Source organism: Rhineura floridana, chromosome 16, assembly GCF_030035675.1.
Source record: "Rhineura floridana isolate rRhiFlo1 chromosome 16, rRhiFlo1.hap2, whole genome shotgun sequence".
Taxonomy (NCBI): domain Eukaryota; kingdom Metazoa; phylum Chordata; class Lepidosauria; order Squamata; family Rhineuridae; genus Rhineura; species Rhineura floridana.
In genome coordinates, this window is record NC_084495.1 from 20,326,700 (window position 1) to 20,349,474 (window position 22,775).

A 22,775-nucleotide genomic window follows, 5' to 3' on the forward strand; every position below is an offset into this window, starting at 1 on the left:
CAGCCACAGAGTGCTTAGGAAGGTGAGCTGGCATGGAAGTGGGTGCCAACACACAATCTGGTTTTGTGCAACAGTTGCTGGGTAGAAACTGGATCAATCACTCTATTATTTGCCTGAATGTCACATGCACAATGCCCTAAGGGCCCATTACAAACATGAAGTTGCATCATCTCTAGCAAGGAAGACTGAGCCTGTGACAGCAGCAATATTTTCAGGATCCCGATTCCCAGTACCATGTGTATATGACTCCTTGGCTATATATAGGGATTAAGAAATCAGAGAATCATAACCATTCACACATATTGTGATTCCATATTAACCTTTTCATATACAATGCATCAGCTTTCATTAATCATTGGGGCTTATTTTTAATGTACACAGGATCAGGTCATAATAATAGTTTTAGAAGAGCCATTCAGAACAGAGAGTAAACTGGTCCAAGCTTATGTTCCAATTCAAAATCCAAGTTTGCTAATGAGAAGAGGTACCTTCTAACTCTGCTCATATCAAATATCAGCTTAGATATAGCATATTGCACTGATGTTATTTACTGGACAGACTTCATGTGCGACTAGATAAAATGTTCATGTTAAAGTTTCATTTAGAAGCCTCACAAACATTGTTACATCAAGAAAACAAATTGAGAACCTCAGTGACTTATTCTTTATATCATTTTAGTTTAAAGCTACATGAATTCAGGACAACAGCACTGCACGCATTTCCAAAAAGGCTATCCTCATTTCAGCTCCCAGCAACGCCGCTGAGATGAAACTATGGGGATCCTAGCAAGATTTTATTTTTTCTGCAAAAATTGGCTCCAAAAAGTTGCTTATAATTATACATAGCACACACACATCTGTCTTTAACTATACAACATCACAGTGTGGGTTCATCAGTGGGTCTAGAAAGCTACTTTCTGGAGAACACTCTCATTTGTCCTGGGCGAGAGACTAGCAACAAGGTTATTAACTGATGTTTGGCCAGGGGAGCGGACAAGCTTCAGACCCACTGCATTACCAAATGGTTCACTTGCTCTAGAGATGATCTGTTAAGTTAGCAAGCCAGCAGTTCTCACAAATGATGTGGTAAGCATAACTGGCAGAAAAGAAGCTGTAGTGACATCTCTTGCTATGCCACTTCCTAGTGTACAACCCATAATAATCAATATTTTCAAATGCAACTCCCACTATGGAAAAAGAAGCATCCATTCAGGAGAGTTCATGCCAGATCCAAAGTGGTGGAAGAATGCCGCTAATAAACTGTATTCATTTTCTCTATTACCAACCCAAAGCAACAGACATTACAACACTTTTTAGATGTGGTACAGTATTCTGTGTTGGCCGACAAGGCCCTATGAATCCAAAGGGCCTCACCCTTGTTCACCCATTGCATGCTACAAAGGCAAAATGGCACTGCAGTAAATTCACACACAAGTTTAAGTCGACTGTGTCAGTCTATGAACTGAAAAAGGTTTTAAAAAAAGAATTATCACACAGTTTTATAAATACTTTCCAAGATTGATCTCAAATAATCTGATTATCAGTTTGCTCTGCCCTTACAATAGCAGGCACCAGCTCAGTTTCCAAAGAATAACTGGACTTTTCTAACAGCCATAGCGCTACTCTAGAAGAGCCATACTGACTAACCACAGTCTTGGAAGCACCCACGCAAGCAAAAGTTTCAATCATTGTGAACTTACTCAAAAGCAAAGAAGAGGGCACATGTTCCCACGATCAGGAAGAGTGTCAGGTAAAAGATGCCTTTCTGTCGGGCCATCATGATGCGCCCATCGCAACAGAACGTGTTCCTTCCTGGCAGCTTCTCCCATTTCCGCATCACCTTCTTCCTTGCTATCATTACAGACATGGCTGCACCTTCACAGAAGGCAGAACAGCTGAGCAACAGCCTGTCTCCACTGGGATCCACACACCATTCTCAGAGATCCAGTCTCAGCCCCTGGAGAGAAAAGAGACAAGGGAACTAGTCAGCATAGCTCCTCACGTGGCACCTAGATTAGAAAAATTGTCTGAGCTATGATTACTAGGAAGCACTTCCTTCCTGGCACACCCACATCCTACTCCCAAGTTTCAGTCACTCACTGTACAGCTTGTTCTAAATTACAGAAATGCCTGTCTTAAGCCAACAAGAAGCACAGAAAATGGTTTGTGCCATAACTCCTAGTACAAGGAAGACATATTTCATCCTGGTACTTTATAGATTGCAAACAAGGTTAAAAGAACTTTAAGACACACTTGTGGGTGGGGTGTCTTTCTCAGACTCTTTCCTTCTACCACCCCCAGGATGGATGCCAGACAGGTCCTAAGAACTGCAGTAGCATCCTAACTTAATATTTGCTCTCCTCTAAATGACTTGCCAGTTTGGATTGTGCAGAGTAGAGCCTAACCCAAACAAAAGAATGTTTTACATGCATCACATTCTTGTAGCAGCCATAATGCCACGTGGGTTTCCAAACCAAATGAATACCAATCATTATAACACCCTGCATCACATAGGACACAGTACTCTCTAGTAGGCAGCTCCTGGACCAAGCCCAGTGCTTCTGGCACAGCACACAAGAAAGATCTTCCTGGTGCTTTGCTCTAGAATAATCCAATGATTGAATCCACTCAATTCTAAAGAGGCTAGCCCAACAGTTGTTAAAAATCACCTTCCCATCAATTCCTGCCCTACCTTTGTTTTCTCTTGTTCTTATCTCTTTTCAGCCTCCCCAACAATAAGGACACCACGATCATTTACTAACTAGCCCCCCCCCATTTCCCCCTTGGCTTTGCAAATCCTCACATACTCACTGCAATCTAACCTACCCACCAAGGATATTGTGGATACAAGTTACGTTTCCTCATGATGCACTAGAAGTAAAACAGATCACAGATTTTCTAACCAACCTTTGTCAATATCAGCAGCTGTTCACCAAAATAGCTAGGTGGATTTCTCCCACTCTTTCAAGAAGCAGATTTAGTCAAGAGAGAGAATTCTACCGCACTGCAATGCCTGAGTAGCAGGGAGAGGCAACCCAGTCTGGTTAAACGGAAGCAAAGTGTGGGCTGTCACAGATGTAAATTTTACTATTTTCTCTGTTCTCTGTTTTTCAGCACCTGGGAAAGCAGGAGCCGTGTTTGGGGATCGGGAGAATGGGCGGGGGGGGGCGAAGAAGGGACCCGCTGCCGATTGTACTGACGCGCCAAGCCACGAAAACACTCAAGAATCTCTGCATTTCTTTCTTCGGGATTAAGAAGCACCCGCCCAAGACCCGCTTTGTTTATTTTGGTTTGATTACTACAAGATCCATACTCCCTCAGCCGCTCTCTCTAGTGTCGACGCTTTACAGCTATATTTCCACACAGACAATTAAAACACATAAAATCAAGCGTGATTTCTATTCATGTCTCATCTTACCCCACCCCACCCATGCCCATCCCCAATCCAAGCACAACAAAAGCAACTACCATTAGCACGTTGGATTATTCATATATTACCAATAACAGCTACAACAACAACAGGAAGAGGAGAGACAACTAGAGCCCCCCACTTCCCTTACAATCTGGCTTTTGCAACCCGCACTCCCGACCCAGGCGCGGCTGCCGCCCATTGTCTTTCGCTGAGAGCTCCGCGACCTTGTACCATCCGCAAGGATCCCGACGACCGCTGCAAACCCGGGATCAGGTTCCTCGTCGGACACGCGTCAGTTCTAACTCCCGCGTGCGCGGCACGAAAAGCAGGAGTCGCCACACAATGAACACACGAAACACCCAGCAGCAAAGGGAAGGGAAAGCGCGCTCCGGCTACAGGCAGCTGGCTCCACAGAGATAGCAAGGAAGGATTGTGTCGGCGGGGGGGGGGTGAGAGATTGGAGGGCAAGGGGCCTTCTTATGGACCACGCCCCACGCGTGACAAAGAGAGAGAGAGAGAGCGCGAGAGAAGGACGCCACGCCCATCACCGCTGCGATTGAAAGCCGGGCCAAACGTTTGTGGGAGGGGCGGAGAGCACCATACGCCGTCCTGAGGGAATGGCCAGGGCCACGCCCTCACCCGTGTTAAAGCCCGTTTTAAGAAGGGGTGGGAGGAATTCGGAGGACACTACAGCCACTCCCTCCTCCTCCGGTCTGGATCTCCCCGTCCCCCTCCAGCTCGCGTATTTCTATGTCTCTTCGCCCCCCTACTCAGGCCAGGCCTGAGGCCTTGACTCTCTGCCGTTAAGGGAACATAGAAGCTCGTCCCTTTATTGGCTGAGCTGTGTTTCAGCACCGCCTCCCAGCCTAGAGAAGATGGCTTGATTGGTTGAGCTGCGGCTCGCGAGGTAGAGAAGGGAAGGGGGTGACGCTAACTGGCTGGGCCATTTCTTTCTCTTTCCCCCATTAGAAGTGTGGGAGGGGGACGAGCACTGGTTCACTTGACTCAGGAGCCGCTTCCTAAGTCCCAGAAAGCGGCTTCTTACTAGTGCAGCAGCAGGTTATGTACGTCAGGATCACAATAGAAAACGAAGGGCTTCCTCCTCCCTCTCTGAGGGGAAAAAAGGAGCTCCATTTCCTATTGGGCATCTCGCTCTCCAGAACCTCCCTCTAGCCCAGGCTCCAGATTTTCACTGGCCGAACTGTACGTCATTCGAAAGGATCGTGGAGGCGGGACGGCTGTGGGCAGGGCTAAGGGGCAAGATCTGGATATGGGCTGTCAATATATTTTGTTTGCGTCAATGGATCGAAGGCGGGAGGGGCGGGGTTTCGCGCGGTTCTGATTCGGATACATCATTGGCACTGGTAAGCCGCGCCCTCTGTGGTGTTGCCCAGACGCCAAAGGGGGCGTGGCCATAGCCTGACCCCGCCCTCTAATTTAAATCGCCAATAACCCCAGGGATGAAACAGCCTTTGTATCTTTCTTGTTGTTTGGCTTCCTTTTAAACCGCAAGGTACAGATCGTTGCAGATTTGCATAAATTTTAAATGATTAGCATATTCAAATGAGGGGGTCACGTGTGATGTGCCTTTGCCCTCCTAGAGCAGCACAATAGCGGCCCCTATGGCTTTCGCGATGAGGAAGTACTGTACAAAGCCTGGTTTCGAAGGCGGAAGTGTAACTGTGCTTTACGGTGGGCAGGTCGTAGTTTCTCACCGCCGGGCTGCTCACCCACGTGCTCCGTATCCTATCTGGACAAGAAGGAAATCAAAGGGGATTGTCGGAGACTGAGCTTCCCCCACATGGCGGCTATAGAAGAGGAAAACCCTATGAACACTGAGCTGGTCGCGAGTGAGGAGGAGGAGGTGAACTTATTTTATTTATTATTGTATGTATATGCCACCTTTCCTTCAAAGAGCTCGAGGTGACTTGCAAACATGGTTCTCCTCCCTTCTGATTTTATCCTCACAAAAGCCCTGCGAGGTAGGTTAGGCTGAGAGGCACCCAGTGAGCTTAACAGCAGAGCGGGGATTTCAACCCTGGTCTCCCAGGTCTCAGTCCAACCACTACACCACATTGGCTGTCTTCAACTCTGTCTTTATTTCGAAAGGAAAAATGTTGGGGTCTTCCTTTCCAACTGCACTCAGAGCCTTCCTCTCTAACCCTAGATGTGTGAGAGTGGGTTGCTCATACTTGTAAGGAAGGGGAAAGTCACCCTGCTTACTGCTGTTGCCTACTCGGGATGCTGACCTAGAAGATGGCACCCACTGAATAATTTTTAATTTTGGAGAGTTATTTCCCCCCCAGTGGAAAAAAACCAGGGTGGCATGCAGTAAAGTAATAAATATATTTAAATCCTATAGGAATAAAACAGCAGAATTGGATTAATGCCTCCTTGTGGGAGCTGAAATTGAAATTCTGCTCCCAATCAAGTTTTTAACCCCCACATTTGTGTCTCCTTTGGCCCTTTTCTTTTTGTGCTTCTTCTTTCGTTATGGTCCCTTATAAGATAATGGTCCTATCCCTCTGGAACGGAGAACAGACCAGTCTGATTTGCTGGCAGCTTCTTCGTTTCGCAGGTTAGAGCTGTCATGCCAAATACAAGGTATGCTCAGAGGTACCCTTTGAAGTTGCTGCTGTCCATTCTGTTGCAAATTTGTCACCAGGATGAGTTCTGGCGCAACCCTTGATGAGATACTTCTTGACGCTTTCTCATTGGTAATCTTTTGCTTCCCAGGCAGAAAATGAAAGGGCAGCAAAGACGCACCGTCGGCTTGTGGATGTACTCAGCGCCTTGGCTGGAGCGAAGCGGTAAGGAGGAAGGGAGATGATGTAGCCCCAATGAGGGAGGCAAAGAGTGAGCCATCTGAATAGCTTGCCTCCCTTTTCCATTCCTAACTAGACTATTGTCTTTTTTTTTCTTTTTGCAGGCGGAGAGCGGTTGAGCGCACAGAGGCAAGCGGGCAGATCTCGGAATTCGATGTGGGCGGTGGAGGTGGGAGCTTTTTTCTTGACCTTTTGTTGCATGGCAGATTGTGGCACAGATGGGGCCTCTCTTACTCAAAGGCATGGCCAGAAGGGAGCCTGTGGCCTGGCCCATAAACCACTTCCCAATCCGTAGCAGAAGGGAGTGGCTATAGAATAAATTCTTTATATGTAGAAAATTCCAGGTTCAGTATCTCTAGTTAAATCGTCTCACAGTAGCTGATGAGGAAGTTTTCTGCCCAAGATCCTGGAGAGCTAGTGCCACTCAGAGTGACTGTACTAGACTAAACAAAGAGTCCAGTCTGGTGTGTGATCCAGAGCTACCATGTGGTGTTCACTGCAGGTGCTGATGAAAAAGTTATTCTCTCGGAACTGCTGCAACCCATTTCCAGCTCGCCAGCTCTGGGCTCCTTTCGGAAACAGCTGAAGAAAGCCCAGCAGAAAAAAGCCGTCCAGCTCCCGCTGAGCAAGGAGGAGAGTGAGCGGGTGAGTTCACCGGGCTGTTGGTAGGTTCCTGTACCCAGGGTGGCAGCGGGAAGAAGTGCTGGCATTTGAGGTGAAACAGTTACGGAAGAAACACAGTAGGGGGGAGACCAAAGGAGTTTAGCAGAAAAAAAGTGTGCATGGGGGTGTCATTAGCACAAGCGGGAAAGACTGACAAAAGTATATTTTCATATAGTGCAGCATTAATTTCTGTTGTGAAATTCATTGTGTCATGATATGGTAATGGGCCTTTTTTTTAAAAAATCACATAAATTAATGAAGAGTAGGTCCATCTAGGTTTTATCAGCTGTAACAATCATTAAGAGGCAATGCTTTTTTAGTTAAAAAAATGAGGTACTGGTACTGATATCTAGATAAAGGTGCTATAGGCACCAGCACAAAATGGCTACCATGGGCAGCAAAAAAATTAGGTAACTGTATTCCATGCCGATGAGTACTGTCACAAAAAAGCCCTGAGTATACTAGATGGGGAATAAACAGGTAAAAGTCATCTATCAGCATCATTTCCTGCGTTGGAGTCCTAAGGATCATCTGGTTGGGCACTTTTGGGGATGGAATGTAGAATTTAGATAATCTCTAATGTGATCCAGGAAGATATTTTTTTTCTGTTCTTATTTTGGCTGGTCACACCATTGCAGTATCTTTAACTTCTACTAGAAGTGGAACTCCTTGCCTCTTTGATGGAATACCTGTGTCACTGGGGTTTCATTGCTCAAGAATGTGCTGTCTCTCTGTCTGTAGGTGGTGAGGGAAGCTGCCTACACCCAGACATCCCAAGCCCTGGCTAAGTGGGATCCAGTGGTGCAGCAAAACAGGCGTGCTGAGCAGCTCGTCTTCCCACTGCAGCAGGAAAGGGTGACGGTTGCGGCTGTTGAGGAAGTGATGAGTGGTTGGCAGGTTGGTATTGGTTGACCTCAGCAAGAAGTGAGGGTTGGGCTTGGACTGCGCTCAGCTGTAGCACTGTGCTCTTGTCCTGCTGTTCAAGGCAAGCTGTATTAACCATTTACTGTGGCTTCTGTGATCTGTAGTCTGGCAGGTAGAGCGTTGATGTGTACATTTGAGTTCTTACTTGAGGTCTCATCTTTGAGTTGTACTTATCAAGTGACTATGGATAAATTACTCTTTCTCAGCTCCTCTTCTATGAAAAAGGAAAATTGGAGAGACACTTACAAGTTTATTGGGAGGCTAAATACTAAATATTCAACAATCACATTTTATTGTACAGTCACTATATGGTAATTGGAATAGTAATGCTATCTTATATGGAACATACCAATGGGTTATCCAGTTCCATTAATCCTTCTGAGTTAATTTTAAAAGACAGTTGAAAAGACAGATCTAGAGAAAGTGCATTTTGTTGGAAGAAAAATATCCCTCTGCCACAATCTGGACGTTTTCGCAAGAATATAGGACACTGCATTAACAGCTAAGGCAGAGATCCTATGTTCACTTAGCCAGGAGCAAGCCCCATTGAACACAGGAAGACTTGACTTCCTAGTACATGTGCAAATTGGGCTTCACCTGTATTATGTTCATGATTGGAAGGGCCAAGTGGTTGAATGATATCTTCTTAAAGTATTTTTTTACACTGTTTTGAAAGAGTAGATTTAATATTGATGCAAGGCTGCGTGCTTTTTTATTTATTTGATTTTATGTTTACATTTTACTTAAGATGACGTGGCACTTTGAAAACTGGAAGTGCAGCATAAAAGGGAAAAGGTAGCAACAAACCACTTCCCTCAGTTACTGTGCCCATGCTAACTCTCTTTAACTGCTCTTCCTGCTTCTATCATGCTGTTTGCTCTCCTTGAGCCTGTCCTCATGGGGAAGGGCCATAGCTCAGAGGCAGAGCATTTGCTTTGTATGCAGAAGGTCCCAGGTTCAATCCTCGGCATCTCCAGATAGGGCTGGGAATCAAAACCCTGGAGAGCTGCTGCTGGAGTGTAGAAAATACTGAGCTAGATGGACCAATGGCCTGATTCAGTATAAAGCAACTTCCTAGGTTCCTTTATACAACTTCGCAATCTCAACCAAGGCAGCCTCCCTGTCACTGTGTTTGGAGAGAACTAGTTCTTGTTAGAACTCCAGTCCTTACTGGACCTGTGAACTATCGTACTGGGAGTTCTGGAAGGTGTGATCTTCTCCCTCTTTTAAAAAGGGGTAACTGCTCTGATGCACCCTGTAGAAATGATACACATGTTGCTCTGCAGTAGGGGTGCAGTATAAATGTAACAAAAGAGTAATGTATTCTCAATATTTATTGATGTATTTGCTGTACTTATTAGTTGTCCAATAACTGATGCTCTCCGGGTAACATGTTCAGCTTATAATAAAAGCAGTGAAACCATAAAATGCAAAAGACAGTTCTAAAAAAGTAGCATTACAACTGTCAACATCAAAACAGAGGAAAAACTCAAACTGTACCAAGAGCAGATAATTGCAGCTTAGAACACTCCTGGGGTAAAAGAATCAGATTTTAGAAATCCATACGTTGTTTTTTTTTGTCTAAGCACTCTTTGCCTGGTGTTGAACAACATTAGAGCTTGAGCGATCCTTGTCTTGGGAGGGCCTTGCACAAGAGAAGGGCCGATGCTGAGAAGGCCATGCCTCTGGTGGCCCACTCACCCTATCTCTGCTTGCAGGGGTGGGGTACTCAGAGAAGGCCTTTCAACTATGATCTCAGGGCACTGGGTAGGTACATGTGGGATGAGACAATTCGCCAGATACTGCAGCTATGAAGGTCTTTCAGGGTCAAAACCAGGACTTTAATTGAGCTTGGAAATGAACAGGCAGCCAGTGAAGATGGTAAACTACTTGTATAATATGTTACTAGCTGCCAGTTCCAGCTAGTTACCTGCAGCCTTATTCTGTACTCACTGCCATTTCCAGCTAGCCTTCAAAGGCATCTCCACATTATTAGAGACATAACCAACAGAGGGGAGGTACTATACCTCCCACTAAAAAAGGGGAAAGGGGGAACTGGACTAGTGAATGAAGTGTTGTGGGGAGGAGGGGTCCTGCCTTTTGTTAGTGGCCTTTAGTCAACCCCGCCATCTGTATGGTGCCTACGCTCCCATCACCTGCCTCCCAACAACAAGAGTGACCTTGTTGGGCCAGTGTTTGGCGTAGTCTGAGCTTACCCCTCTGTGTCTTTCCTTCCTTCCTTCCTCCCTCACGCCCGCTCCAAGGCACGGACACCCCTGGAGGAAGAGATCTTCAGTCTTCTTCACAAAGCAAAGCAGCCAGTGAAGGATCCGCTCCTGACGCCACAGGAGAAGGCCTCACTGCAAGCCATGAGTCTGGAGGAGGTGAGTCCTGATCCAGCTGGTTCTGTTCCCTTCCCCAGTTCACCCTCCTTCCCTACGGGATCTTGCTCTGCCTTGATCTGTCAGCTTCTACAGCCACACACACCCCTTTTCTTTGTGTGCATTTCAGGCTCGGCTGCGGCGGATGGAGCTCCAGAGGGCTAGGGCTCTGCAGTCTTACTACGAGGCTAAGGCACGACGGGAACGGAAGATCAAGAGCAAAAAGTAAGGGACTGCTTCAGGGCAATGGTGGAGAACCTCCAGCCCGTTGGGCCCTGCAGTGGCCCACACGCTCATCTGCCCCATGCTTGACATCAGATGTGACATCAGGAGGTGGGCAGGTAAAGACATGGCTGCAAAGGAACAACTGGGAGCCTTAAAGTGAGCTCCCCATTGTTCCTTGGCAAGAAAGCCATGCTGTCATTGCCAGTCAGCTGATCAGTCCTGACAGCAAGCCCTGCAGCTGATCTCTTCCCGAAGCAGGGATTGCTATAAACACTGATCAGTATGTGCCCACACTGCATGTATGCACCCATCCAACCGTACAAATCCTTCAAGTTACACAGGGTTTGGCTGTTATAAAGAGATAAGTGGGGGTGGGAGGCTATGCAACACGCCCTCAAAGTTGCATTCCCACTTTTTTAGGCTAGCTCTGTTCTATCTCCCAAGTTCCTTCCTAATTCTGTCCATGTGTTCTTGAGCTGTTTCCCCATAGCCACAAAGAACTGGAAATCTTGCTCTGTCAAAATTTCCGCCCTGGGCTCCTTTCAGAGGAAGGGCAGGACATAACTTTAAATAATAAAAAATAAAATTCACAGCATCTTACCATGCTGAATTCTGAACCAGATGTCTAATCCCTGGGCACATAGAATGAAAACCTACAGCCCCAAGTATATCTCCATACCTCAGCAGATGTGGACTGTATATGTGTATGCATTCATTTATTTATTTTTATTATTACATTCATATCCCACATTTCCTCCAAGGAGCTCAGGGTGGCATACAAACATGTTTCTTCCCCTCCTATTTTTATCCTTACAACAACCCTGTGAGGTGGGTTAGGCTGAAAGGCAGTGACTGGCCCAAGGTTACTCAATGAGTCTCATGGCCCAGTGGAGATTTGGACCCAAGTCCCAGCCCAACACTCAAAACTACTACAGCGCCGCTGGCTCTGTAGAAATCACTTTGTGAATAAACATAGTACATCTGTCTTCTAATGACCTCTCAAGGCTGTGTACATGGTTCTTTCTATGGCCCTATCCCCCTGACGATTTTATCTTTTTTTATCCTATGAGGGTGAGTCAAGCAGAGAGAATGACTTGCTCATCGTCACTCATTGAGCTTTATGGCTAGCAGGGATTTGAATGTGAGTCTCCCTGGCATTTGACTGATACTCTAACGAAGGGGTGAAGAACCAATAGCCCTGCAGATGTTGTTGGATCCCCAATTCCCATCATCCCTGACCATTGGCCATATCAGCTGGGGTTGATGGAAGTTGGAGTCCAGCAACATTTGGAGAGTGACAGGTTTCCCACCCCTTCTCTAACTGCTACACTGACTCTTTTGAGTTATATTGAGTCAGGAGATGGCCATGATGTTAGCCAGCTGGGTATCCTTTACTTTCAGCCTGACTATCCATGCCTCTGACATTGCTGTCTTCATCCCCCTGAAGGTACCACAAAGTGCTTAGGAAAGGCAAGAGTCGCAAGGTACTACAAGAATTCGAGATGCTGCGGACAAGCAACCCGGAGGCAGCTCTAGAACAGCTGGAGAAGATGGAAAAAGCACGAATTGAGGTGGGAGCAGCCCTCTTCCTGTGGGCGCTGAGATGAGGCTCCTCTGCCTTGTGGAACACACCCTTTTGCTGCACTCCACCACGCTGACATTTTCCTTTTTTTCTTTGAACAGGAGAGAATGAGCCTGAAACACCAGAACAAGGGCAGGTGGGCCAAATCTACAGTCCTCATGGCAAAGTACGACCTAGAGGTGAGAGGCACGGAGAGGGGAAGGTTCATGAGCAAAAAACGACACTCTTAATGTATAATTAAACCAAGATGGTTGCTCGAGAAATATTTGATTAAGTTGAAGTGTAGCTTGCAGAGAAAGAAAATCTCAGACTATTCTCGTAGAAGTGCTTTTAGACTCCCTTTAACAAAACTTGTGGATGGGTGATAAAAGGTGTTTTGTCTGCTTACCTCCCCACCTCACCCCCAGCTGGAGAGCATGATTTTTACATCCAGATCCAAAAAGAGACGGTAAACCCTTTTATGGCCAGTTTCAATTCATGGTCTGTCTTGTGGAAAATTGGCTTTCTGTTGGAAAGTATCATTTGAAAGTCCACATACACACTATACATTTTAAGCAGCATTATACCACTTTAAATAGTCATGGCTTCCACCAAAGAATCCTGTTTGTTAACGGTGCTGAGAGTCACAGAGCTACAATTCCCAGAGTCCCTCAGGAAGAGGGATTGATTGCTAAACCACTCTGGGCATTGCAGCTTTGTCAGGGGAATAGGGGTGTCATTCATTCATTCATGTTCCTTTGAAGAGGCTTCCCTCCCCAAGTCCTAAGTATGTTTATTCAGAAATAGCCTCTGTTGTCTTCCGTGGATCTTGCTCCCTGTTAAGTGTATGTCTTTTTTAAAAAAAATGAGTACAGTGTAGTCCATATACACTGTTTGCTAAGAAGTAAGCCTGCTATGCTCAGTGGGCCCTATGCATTAAGTCGTGTGTCTTAGGATAGCAGCTTTCCTTCTGAGTAAATGTGCATAGTGGGGTTGAAACTAATGGGCTGAAGTTAGTCATGCCTGCTAATTTCAGTGGGTCTACTCTGAGTAGGACTAGCCTTGGGTGCAACCCCAAAAGACCGCCTCCTTCCTCACAGACCCTCTCAGGTGTTAAGTTCATTAGAGGGGGCCTTCTTTGTAGTTCCACCACCCTCAGAAGCTCAGGGGGGATGGCCTAGGAGAGGGCATTCTATGTGGAAGCCATTAAGTTGTGAAACTCCCTCCCCACAGAGGTGCTCTGACACTGTACAGTTTTCTTCAGGTGCTGAAGATGCACTTCTTCACCCTGGCTTCACTTGAGAGAGATATATTTTAGGACTCTCTCTACTTGTGAATGTAATTTGTTTCAAACTGTTTTTCAGTAATTCATTTTATATTGCTGTGACCTGCCCTGGGACCTACTGGTGATGGGAGGGTAATAAATTTAACCACCACCACCCTGTGTGTTTTAGGATGGATGTACTTTTGTATATGCAGGTCATCCCAATGTGTGTGGTTCCTGGGGTGCAGCAGACAATTTGCTCATCTGTCTGAGCCTTTACTTTTGCATGTGACTCCAGCCTCAAAGATACTACTTTCTGCACCTGCCTTTGAGGTTGATGGGCCTGGGGGTGGGGGGTGGGTGTTCTAGTAAAAAAAAAAAAAAGTAGGTTCTGCAAGCCTAAATTCTGCTCCTGCTTGCTGTAATGAAAAGGATAATTCCGTCCTTCCTTCATTCCCAGGCCAGGCAAGCCATGCAAGAGCAGCTGGCCCGGAACAAAGAACTGACCCAGAAAGTCCACCCAGCAGCATCTGATAGCGAGGAAGGTGGCAACGACTCTGAAGCAGAGGGGGGTCTCGTCCCTGATGTTGTAAATGAGGGGCATGCTGGAGTGGATCCGGACAACCCCTGGATGTTGGGGAAGCCCCACGCAGAGTCCAAGGAGGACCCACCAGCTTCTGCAGAAAACAGCGGAGAGAGCGAGGGAGAAGAGGGACCTCCTGTGACTGAGGAGGAGGTTTTGTTGCAAGGCTTTGTTGAACGTCGGCAGAGCCAAGGTTACAAAGTGATGCATGGTGTAAAGGAAGTGGGGAGAGAGAGAGGTTTTTCTTCCTCGTATAATACTGGGACAGGGTCATCCAGTGAAAATGATTTGCAGTATATTTAGGATAGGCTAAAAATAAAGCACTTCTTCACTGCTGTAAGACAAGATGAGGGTCACAGCATAGCTTTGTTTTATTTATTTATTTAACGAAGTTTAATATAGTGCTTGCTTGACAGAAAACCTTTCAAACTGAAATGTTCATTAAAATAGCAATACAACCAAACATTAAAAACAGGTTACTGTATTTTTTAAATCAAAACATAAATAAAATCAGCTATTTTAAAACAATTAAAAATTGCACAGTAATATTATATGCCCAGGTAGACTTACCTAAACAATAGCTTTAAAAAGTGGTTAGAGAACTTTCTGGGTCTACCAGTGATTATTAACCATGATAGCAATATGAAACCTCCAAATTCAGACAGTGTACCTCTGAGTACCAGTTTTTGGGGAGTTAACAGTGGGTCAGAGTTTTTGTCTTCCTGCTCTGCAGGAGTCTGAACTTGATGGATGTCTGGACTGATGCAACACTACTCCTCTCACGCTAAGTTAATGATACTGATCTTGCTGCAGGTCCTAGTGGGGAGGAGTCTATATCCGTGGTACCTGACGTGCTTCCACCAGCACCTCCAAGTCCTGTGCCAGAGGGGCCCTTCCTGGCTGAGAAGTTAGAAAGGCTTCGCACCTTGGAGGATATGGAGGCCCTAGAGCCAGAGGAAGATCCACAGGAAGATAAAACGCCACGATCCAAAGACGCTGAGCTCCAGCAGCCCCTGGAAACTGAGGCATCGGGGCAACCCAAGGGTGGCAAGACCCAGATCTCCAAGAAGAGTGCCAAGCACAAGGCTCTGATTGATCTGAAGGCAGTCCTTGCCGGGCCATCTCATGCCACGCACTGCCCTCTTGTGCCTAGCACTGTGCAGGATGAGGTGAGCACCAATGGGAAAGCTGGGAGTGGGATCCAGTACAGGGGGCTGCTGTGAATTCAGAACTAACTGGTAGAGCTTCTCTTGCACCATGTCACTTCAAGCTGCAGGTTGGGCTGGGGAGTTTGCATCTTTGAAAACTCCCCAATAGGAAGCAAACCTTCTTAACTGAGAAGGTTAATTGGTCACGGAGAAGGCTTAAGCTCTCTGAAATGTTTGTTTTCTAGGTGTGGGGAGCCTTATCCTACTCGTCTATGCATTGGGAAAGGGACCAATGGTAGAAAATATGCTTTACATCAGGGATGGGGAAGCTTTGGCCCTTCAGATACTGTTGGTCTCCAACCCTCATCAGCCCCACCTAGCATAGTCAACATTCGGGGCTGCTGGGAGTTGTAGTCCAGCAACACGTAAAGGACCATGGGTTCCTCCTCCTTGCTTTACACATAGACGATCCTAGGTTCATTCGCTGTGTTACTTCTGGTTAAACACTGATGTCGGGTAGCAGAGCTGGGAAAGTTTTTTGCCTGAGTTCTTGGAGAGCCGTTGTCAGACAGTACAGAAATTAATGACAAACCATGGTTATTACAAGAAGAAGCCTTGGGCTCATGCATTCCTCCATGAATAGGAGAAGAGGAGGTTGAAAGCTGCTACTTTTACTTTAAAAAACAAAAAACAAATTTAATTGAAAATATATTTGATCGGATCCACCTCTGCTTGGAGTGGGCCCATTGAAATTAATAGACTCAAGTTAGTCATGTCATTAACTTCAATGGGTCTACTTTAAGTAGGACTAGCATTGGGTACAACCCTTAGTATGCAAAATGAATAACAATAATATATGAATATCAATGACAGCAGTTATTAAAAAAACCCTGGACAATTAACATTAGTACTATCACACGCTTAGTGAAACTTTGAAATTATATAGCAATAATTAATAATAAAGCCAAAAAAGAATTGAACATGCATTCACTTTTGATTTTATCAAATTCTCTGTTGCATCCTAACTTGGGGAACTGTGATTAGGTAACAAATGATGGCTTTGATATGCTGGTGTTTATTTTTTTAATAAACCACTGTTAAAACAAATTACTATTCCCCAAGTTCAGACATAACAGGGAATTGTCCTGCCTTGAAAAGCAGAAGCTTTCAACCTCCTTTCACACAAAGAGGGAAAAGAGCAGGATGCCTGCCTGTGACTTGTGAGCCAGTGTGGTGTAGTGATTAGTGTGTGGGACAGGGACCTGGAAGACCCGGGTTCAAATCTGTGCTCAGCCATGAAGCTCACTGGGTGGCCTTGGGCCCATAACTCTCTCAACCTAACCTACCTCACAGGGTTGTTATGAGGATAAAATCAAGAGGAGAAAAACTGTGTTTGTACACCACCTTGAGCTCTATGGAGGAAAAGTGGAATATAAATGCAATAAATAAATAATAAATTGTGCAGGCCTGCTCTCACATGACCAGCCTTCCCTGTCCTGGAGCCCTCCAGATGTTGTTTGACTACAGCTCCCATCATCTGTAACTGTTGGCCCTGCTGGCTGGGGCTGATGAGCATTCATGTCCATCAACGTCTATGGAAGGCTGTTGTGTGACAAAGCTTGATCATTTTGTTTGAATCATGCCAGCATGGCTTGAGCAGAGAACTTGTGCACTACAAGAAAGTATTTGAGGAGCGAACCACTAATTTGTGAAGGGTGCTGAGAGTTGTTAGGAGACCCCCTATTCCCCTCACAGAACTACAATTCCCAGAATTCTCTGGGAAGACGGACTTACAGTTAAGCCATTCTGGCAGTTGTAGGAGTAACTTTCAGCACCCTTCACAAACTACAGTTCCCAGGATTCTCTGGGGGAAGCCATGACTCTTTAAAGCAGAATAAACACATGGCGTGAATGTGGCCCCCATGAGACTCTTTGCTCACCCAAGGGCTCCTCAGATGATCTTGTTTCCCCTTGCAGCTGGAGACGGGCACGGACCAGCGGCGAGTGATCCAGGAGGCCTTTGCCAGTGACAACGTTGTTGCCGACTTCATGAAAGAGAAGCGTCGGGCAGAACAGGCTAGCAAACCGAAAGCGATCAGCCTGGTGCTCCCAGGATGGGGCGAGTGGGGAGGCACAGGGCTGCGGCCCAGTATCAAGAAGAGGCGGCGGTATGTTTGGAAGCAAGGCTTAGTAGCCTGTTGTTGTCAGCTCTTTCCTGCTTCACCTCTCTCCTTTTTTGTTTGTCCTTCATTAGGTTCTTGATCGAACCAGCAACTGGGCCCCCAAGGAGAGACAGACACCTGCCCCACATTATCCTGAGTGAGCAGCGCAATATTTTAGCTGCGGCTCATCAGGTGAGACTGTTGTTCTAGCCCGGGAGGCTGCCCTTCATGCTTCCACCTGCACAGACATAGTGGGAAAGCAGTAAGGGCAGAGGATGCGGTAGAAACATCCGTATCATTAAACTCTGTGAGTTTAATTGTAATGCGGAGGGGCGATACTTCCTTGGGAGAGCACCCGCTTTGCATGGAGAAAGTGCCGAGTGTGATCCCTTGCATCTCCTAGTTGAAAATGATTAGGTGACAGGAAAGATTTCTGCCTGAATTTCTGCAGAGTGGACAATTCTGGGACAGACAGACACACAGTCTGACCTGGTATAAGGTAGATGCCTATGTACTGTATTGGGATTTTTCTTCTTTCCATATTTTTATAAAGATTGTTTTACCAGCCCTAAGCTTTTGAAGGTTGATTGGGCAGACTGCAACACTGAACCTCTTTCTCTCTGCAGGTGAACCAGCTGCCCTTCCCCTTTGAGAACAGCCAGCAATTTGAACGCAGCATCCAGGCGCCTGTGGGCCCCACTTGGAACACCCAGCGTGCTTTTCAGCGGCTGACAGCTCCCCACATTGTCACCCAGCCTGGCCATATCATCCGCCCCATCAGTGCTGAGGACAGTGAGCTGATCCGCCAAGCAGATAACGCAAAAGCCACGGGACAGAAGCCAGATTTGGCACTGTCGTCATCTCCCCGCAAGCGTCGCCCGTGCCGCGCTTCAAAGAAGAAGGCTCAGTATAACTAAACCCTCTGCTGCCTCTGCCGTGCAGTCCAGGCTCATTAGCCAGACTGGGATTTTGATGACATGGCTCACAGAGCTGCATCCAGAACTGCTGCTCTGCCTCTGAAACCCTTTTCCTTCTTTGATCTTAGCTTCCTTTATCAGAGGGTCTTGCAACCCCAGGGTGATCCTACTCATAAGGAAGCCAAGTGGGCTTTCCAGTGCCCCCCCCCAACATCAGCTGATCTGGTTTTTAGTCTCTGCTTAACCGCTGAAACTAGTTCTGCCAGTTCTTCTTTGGAAATGGGTTTTGATGAAGGAAGAGAAGGGAAGGTAGCAGAGCATATTCCCTGTGAGGACATGAGCCTGCTAGCAGCAAATCAACAAGGAGGGTGGTTAGTGTAAAACTATCAGCTTGTATAGGCAAATATGTTTAATGCCTGACTATTTTTCAAGGGCAAAGTGCTTCAAAAATAAAACAGCAGTTGGATCTGTTCATCTATTCAAGAGTAATCTTCTGTTGTACTTCCATACTCTCTATGCGTCACATGTAAAGGGAGAAAACACCTACTTCTTTAAATATACAGCTACTTCACAAACCCAAGGGAAATAAAGTTCTTGCAATGTTCTGTCTCAAATGTAATTTCTACATCTGCTTGGATCGTGTATGGTTTTTTATTTTGCTGCTTCCTCCCTAGGTGTAAATCCACCTTGTATCACGGTCATGTTCCCTGCTTAAGAGGTAGTGCTGAAGGCTGCCTATTAATATTTGCACCTCAGTAATACTAAGAATTCCCTATATTTTCCTGCTACACCTTGTAGGCAGAAATGGAGGTGAGAGCACAGGATAAAAATAATTCCAAATGACAGCTCCATAGCAAATTATTTCTGTGCTGACTGTAAAGATTGACAGCACATTTTGTGGATCAGCACCCTCACCACTGTGTGGTTTCTGCAATCTCAGCTGTAGCATAGGAACAACTTGCTATAGGGGTAACATCTAAGGTATGTTCAGGCATGTGCTTGAGCTCTCCAACTCTGTATCCATGGGTGTGCATGTATGCCCTGTCTCCAACTCCTGTGTTCATTATCCCTCCTGCTGTGTCCCAAATCTTCCCCCTGTTGGAGAGCCGGTGTGGTGTAGTAGTTAAGGTGTTGGACTACAACCTGGGAGACCAGGGTTTGAATCCCTACATAGCCATGAAGCTCACTGGGTGACCTTGGGCCAGTCACCTCAGCCTCATGAAAAAATCCTATTCATAGGATCGCCATAAGTTGGAATCAACTTGAAGGCAGTGCGGTTTGGGCAGGAAAGGTCTAAAGGGACATTCTTGTGTTTGCATGAACACATGTAGAATGCTTCATATGAGCAGGGACCCTGCTTTATGTGGGTCCTCAATCACACAAGATGCTCTGTTTGTGTTCAAGCAAAAGCAAGTAAAAATAATCGTGCAGATCTTCCCTGCTCCACATAGGGCATGTTGGGGACACAGTTGCCAGGGCCATGCACACGGCAGTGTTAGAGGTGTTGTTTGCATGCACACCAATGCCCACAATTAAAAATCCACAAGGTCAGCTAAATGCCTTCAGCGTCCTCTGGATTCTTCTCAAGGTTTGGGGTCCAACTAAATGCAATTAACATGCAGGTTTTTTTCAGCTAGAGGTATATATGAGCTGCAGTTGTGGGGGAGACGAAAACAGCAGCAGAACAGAGCTTCATCCCACACACCTTCCCCATGGTCCTCATGAAAATCACACCCATGAAACTGCTGTTTGCATGGGATGTAACTTTCCCTTTCCACCAATGGAGGCTTCTCTCACAATGCAAATGGCTTCAGGAAGGTACTTTTTTAAAAAACAGGACTACAGCAGGGGCAAGAGGATTAAATGCCTCCTCAACATCCACAGTCTGGAGCCTGCTATTTATATTTTTAAACACATGGGAAGAAAAGCTGGCTAGATCAGGCCAGCGGCCCATCTAGTCCAGCATCCTGTTTTCATAGTGGCCAAACAGATGCTTCTAGGGAGCCTGAAAGCAAGACCTGAGCACAATAGCGCTCTCCCCACTTGTGATTCCCAGCAACTGGCATTCAGCAACATACTGTGGCAATAGAAGTAGAACCTAGCCATCGTGGCTAGGAGCCATTGATAGTTTTATCCTCCATTAATTTGTCTAGTCTCATTTTAAAGTCATCCAAGTTGGCCATCGCTACTACTTGTGGGCGTGAATTCTAGAATTTAATTCATGCAATTTACATAGTGTCTTTTTTGGCTCTTGGCAACCTTTAGCAATGTGATAAAATGGGACAGGGGTGATATAGGTACCTATCAAAACATTGCAGACTTAGTCTCATCGCAGGTCATTTGAGAGCCAGTGTGGTGTAATGGTTAGGGTGTTGGACACCTGGGAGAGGAGGGTTTGAATCCCCACTCAGCTGTAAAGCATGCTAGGTGACCTCGGACCAATCACTGTCTCTCAGCCTAACCTACCTCACAGGGTTGTTATGAGGATAAAATGGGGATGGGAGAACAATGTATGCCATCTTGAGCTCCTAGGAGGAAAAGGGAGGTATAAATGAATAAATCAAAGTTGTATAAAGTACTTTTCTGTTGTCTTCTCCCCCCCATCTCTTGTACCTGGTGGATCATCTTCAGAATGACTGCCTTCTGAACCAACATGCGATAGACTTCCTAAAGGAAGCTGCCCCTCTTGGCAACTTGAGAGGATGCAACGGGGCTGTGACTTGCATGCATTGTTGTTCCTATGAATTGCCAATAATGGGACCACTGGGGAATGTGTGTTCAAATGAAGTCTTTTCCCCTCCAGACTGCTGCTGTTTTTTAATTTAACCTCTCCAAGCCCAACAATAGCAGGCAACTAAGCACGAAATAAAAGCAAATTCCACCTGGGAACCATTAGGAAAGAGGTTGAAAATAAAGCTGTCGGTATAATGCTTGTCTATGCCTCTATGGCGCAACTGCACTTGGAATACTGTGTGCAGTTCTGGTCACCACACCTCAAAAAGGATATTGTAGATCTGGAAAGATGGAGGGGGGGGAGAAAAGGAGAAACGAAATGATCAAGAGGATGCAGCAACTTCCCTGTGAGGAAAGGTTGCATTTGGGGCATTTTAGAGAAAGAGGGGCAACATGATAGGGGTGTCTAAAATAATGCATAGTGGGAGAGAGTAGATAGAAGGGGTTATATCCAACTCAGAATAGACCCGTTGAACTAATGGACCTAGGTTAGCCATGGCCATTAATTTCAGTGGGTCTACCCTGAGTAGGACTTAGCTGACTACAACCCAAGGTTTCCCCCCCCCGTTCATAATACAGTACTAGAATCTGGGGTCATCTAATGAAACTGAATGGTAAGAGATTCAGGACAGACAAAAAGGAGGTCTTCATCCAGTGCATAGTTCTAACTATAGGGTTGCATTCCACTAAGTCCTACTCAGAGTAGACCCATTGAAACTGATGAACCTAACTTAGGCATGTCTATTAACTTCAATGGGCCTACTCTGAGTAGGACTAGTGTTGCATACCACCCATGGAATTCACTAGCACGATGTAATAAGGGCCTCCAGCTTGGAGAGCTTTAGACAAAGTCACGGAGGACAAGGCTAACAAAGACTGCTAGTCTACTACCTCCCATATCTGAGGCAATATATGCCTCTGAATGCCAGTTGCTGGGAATCGCATGTGGGGAGAGGGCTGTTGCATTCACGTCCTCCTGGGCTTCCCAAAGGCATCTGGTTGGCTAATGTGAGAACATCATGCCGTTGGTCTGATGCAGCAGGACTCTTTATGTGCTTATGAGTAATAAAAAAATATTTTTCTTGTGAATTTATTTTTTCTTTCGTGCTTCTTGTTGCCTTTTGCAATCAGGAAGTCAATATTTTGTCCCCTATGTGTGCTTGTAGCTACTCTGGTCCTCCCTGATGTTCTCAAGCAACCTCGGGATTCCTACAACCAGGGCACGGGCATGAAATTGTACTCAGTTAAAATTTACCTGGGAGGCTCACAGTTTCATTACTGCTCAGGATCTGGTTGATCAGTGAAGTCAGGAAGAAGGAAGTTTCTTACTTAACACAGCTTGGCAGGAACTGCTGATAGGTAGGCATCTCTTGCAGTTCATCTGTTTGATGGTATACAGAATTCAGCATCCTGAGAATCTGGTTTTGTCCCCCCCCCTAATATTGTAGTGTTTATGACTGAAAAGCTGGGGCTTTAACAGAATTAGGTACTGGTGAAATTTCACAAGCCTGAAAAGGGAATTTCACAAGCCTGAGAAGGGATTTCCGGTGGTCAACAGATGAGACTTCTATATATTTATCTCCTTGCCTGTGACTAGCAGGAACAGCATAAATTTTGCAAGCCAAGCAACTGCATGCAAATTTACTTAATACTAGTTACAGAATTTTCCTTCCCTTAATGATGCTTTAAAAAAAATGGTCCTGGTTTGAATGACAGGAGTTGATTGGTATCTGGTCCTGCCTCCTTGTCGAGCAGCAGTGGGGGACCTGTGGCCCTCCAGGAGTTGCTGGACTACAATTTGCATAATCTGTGACCACTGGCTATGCTGGCTGGGGCTGATGAGAGCTGTAATCCAACAATATCTGGAGGGCTACAGATTCCCCGAACAGCTGGTATAGCACAGTGGGATCCTGGCTGAGAGTCCAGAGTCTGTGAGTTCAAATCCCCGCTCGTGTCTCCTGGGTGTCAAGGGCCAGCT

General features: G+C 46.0%; 2 protein-coding genes across 8 annotated transcripts in view; one reads left to right on the plus strand and one right to left on the minus strand.

Annotated features, from left to right (window-relative positions):
* Nucleotides 1-4,234, minus strand: part of ZDHHC9 (zinc finger DHHC-type palmitoyltransferase 9) — a 32,896-nt gene extending 28,662 nt beyond the window's left edge. Inside the window, exons 1-2 of one of the 6 annotated variants that reach the window (XM_061598930.1) lie at nt 4,051-4,234; nt 1,700-1,956 (exon numbers count right to left, since the gene is read on the minus strand). In XM_061598930.1, the coding sequence (XP_061454914.1) occupies nt 1,700-1,866 (167 nt within the window). In that variant the 5' untranslated portion in view covers nt 1,867-1,956; nt 4,051-4,234. The other 5 variants (XM_061598928.1, XM_061598926.1, XM_061598927.1 and 2 more) reach the window with 5 other exon arrangements.
* UTP14A (UTP14A small subunit processome component) lies at nt 4,080-18,553 on the plus strand. Of its 2 annotated transcripts, none has more exons than XM_061598922.1 (15): nt 4,080-4,318; nt 5,112-5,275; nt 6,148-6,221; nt 6,341-6,405; nt 6,739-6,881; nt 7,641-7,796; nt 10,088-10,207; nt 10,335-10,429; nt 11,877-12,000; nt 12,113-12,190; nt 13,715-14,030; nt 14,651-15,006; nt 16,963-17,153; nt 17,240-17,339; nt 17,774-18,553. In XM_061598922.1, exons 2-15 carry the CDS (start codon nt 5,213-5,215, stop codon nt 18,062-18,064), a joined length of 2,172 nt encoding a protein of 723 aa, XP_061454906.1. In that variant the 5' UTR covers nt 4,080-4,318; nt 5,112-5,212; the 3' UTR covers nt 18,065-18,553. The 2 variants fall into 2 exon arrangements, with proteins under 2 accessions (XP_061454906.1, XP_061454907.1); XM_061598923.1 differs by lacking the exon at nt 4,080-4,318 and adding an exon at nt 4,510-4,614.
* Nucleotides 18,554-22,775: the final 4,222 nt, after the last annotated feature.

Bases quoted from the DNA above. Each gene is read 5' to 3' on its own strand.
- UTP14A (XM_061598922.1), top strand. From the start codon at position 5,213: ATGGCGGCTATAGAAGAGGAAAACCCTATGAACACTGAGCTGGTCGCG. The intron at 7,797-10,087 runs GTTGGTATTGGT...GCCCGCTCCAAG, and splicing joins AAGTGATGAGTGGTTGGCAG to GCACGGACACCCCTGGAGGA. The intron at 17,154-17,239 runs GTATGTTTGGAA...GTCCTTCATTAG, and splicing joins AGTATCAAGAAGAGGCGGCG to GTTCTTGATCGAACCAGCAA.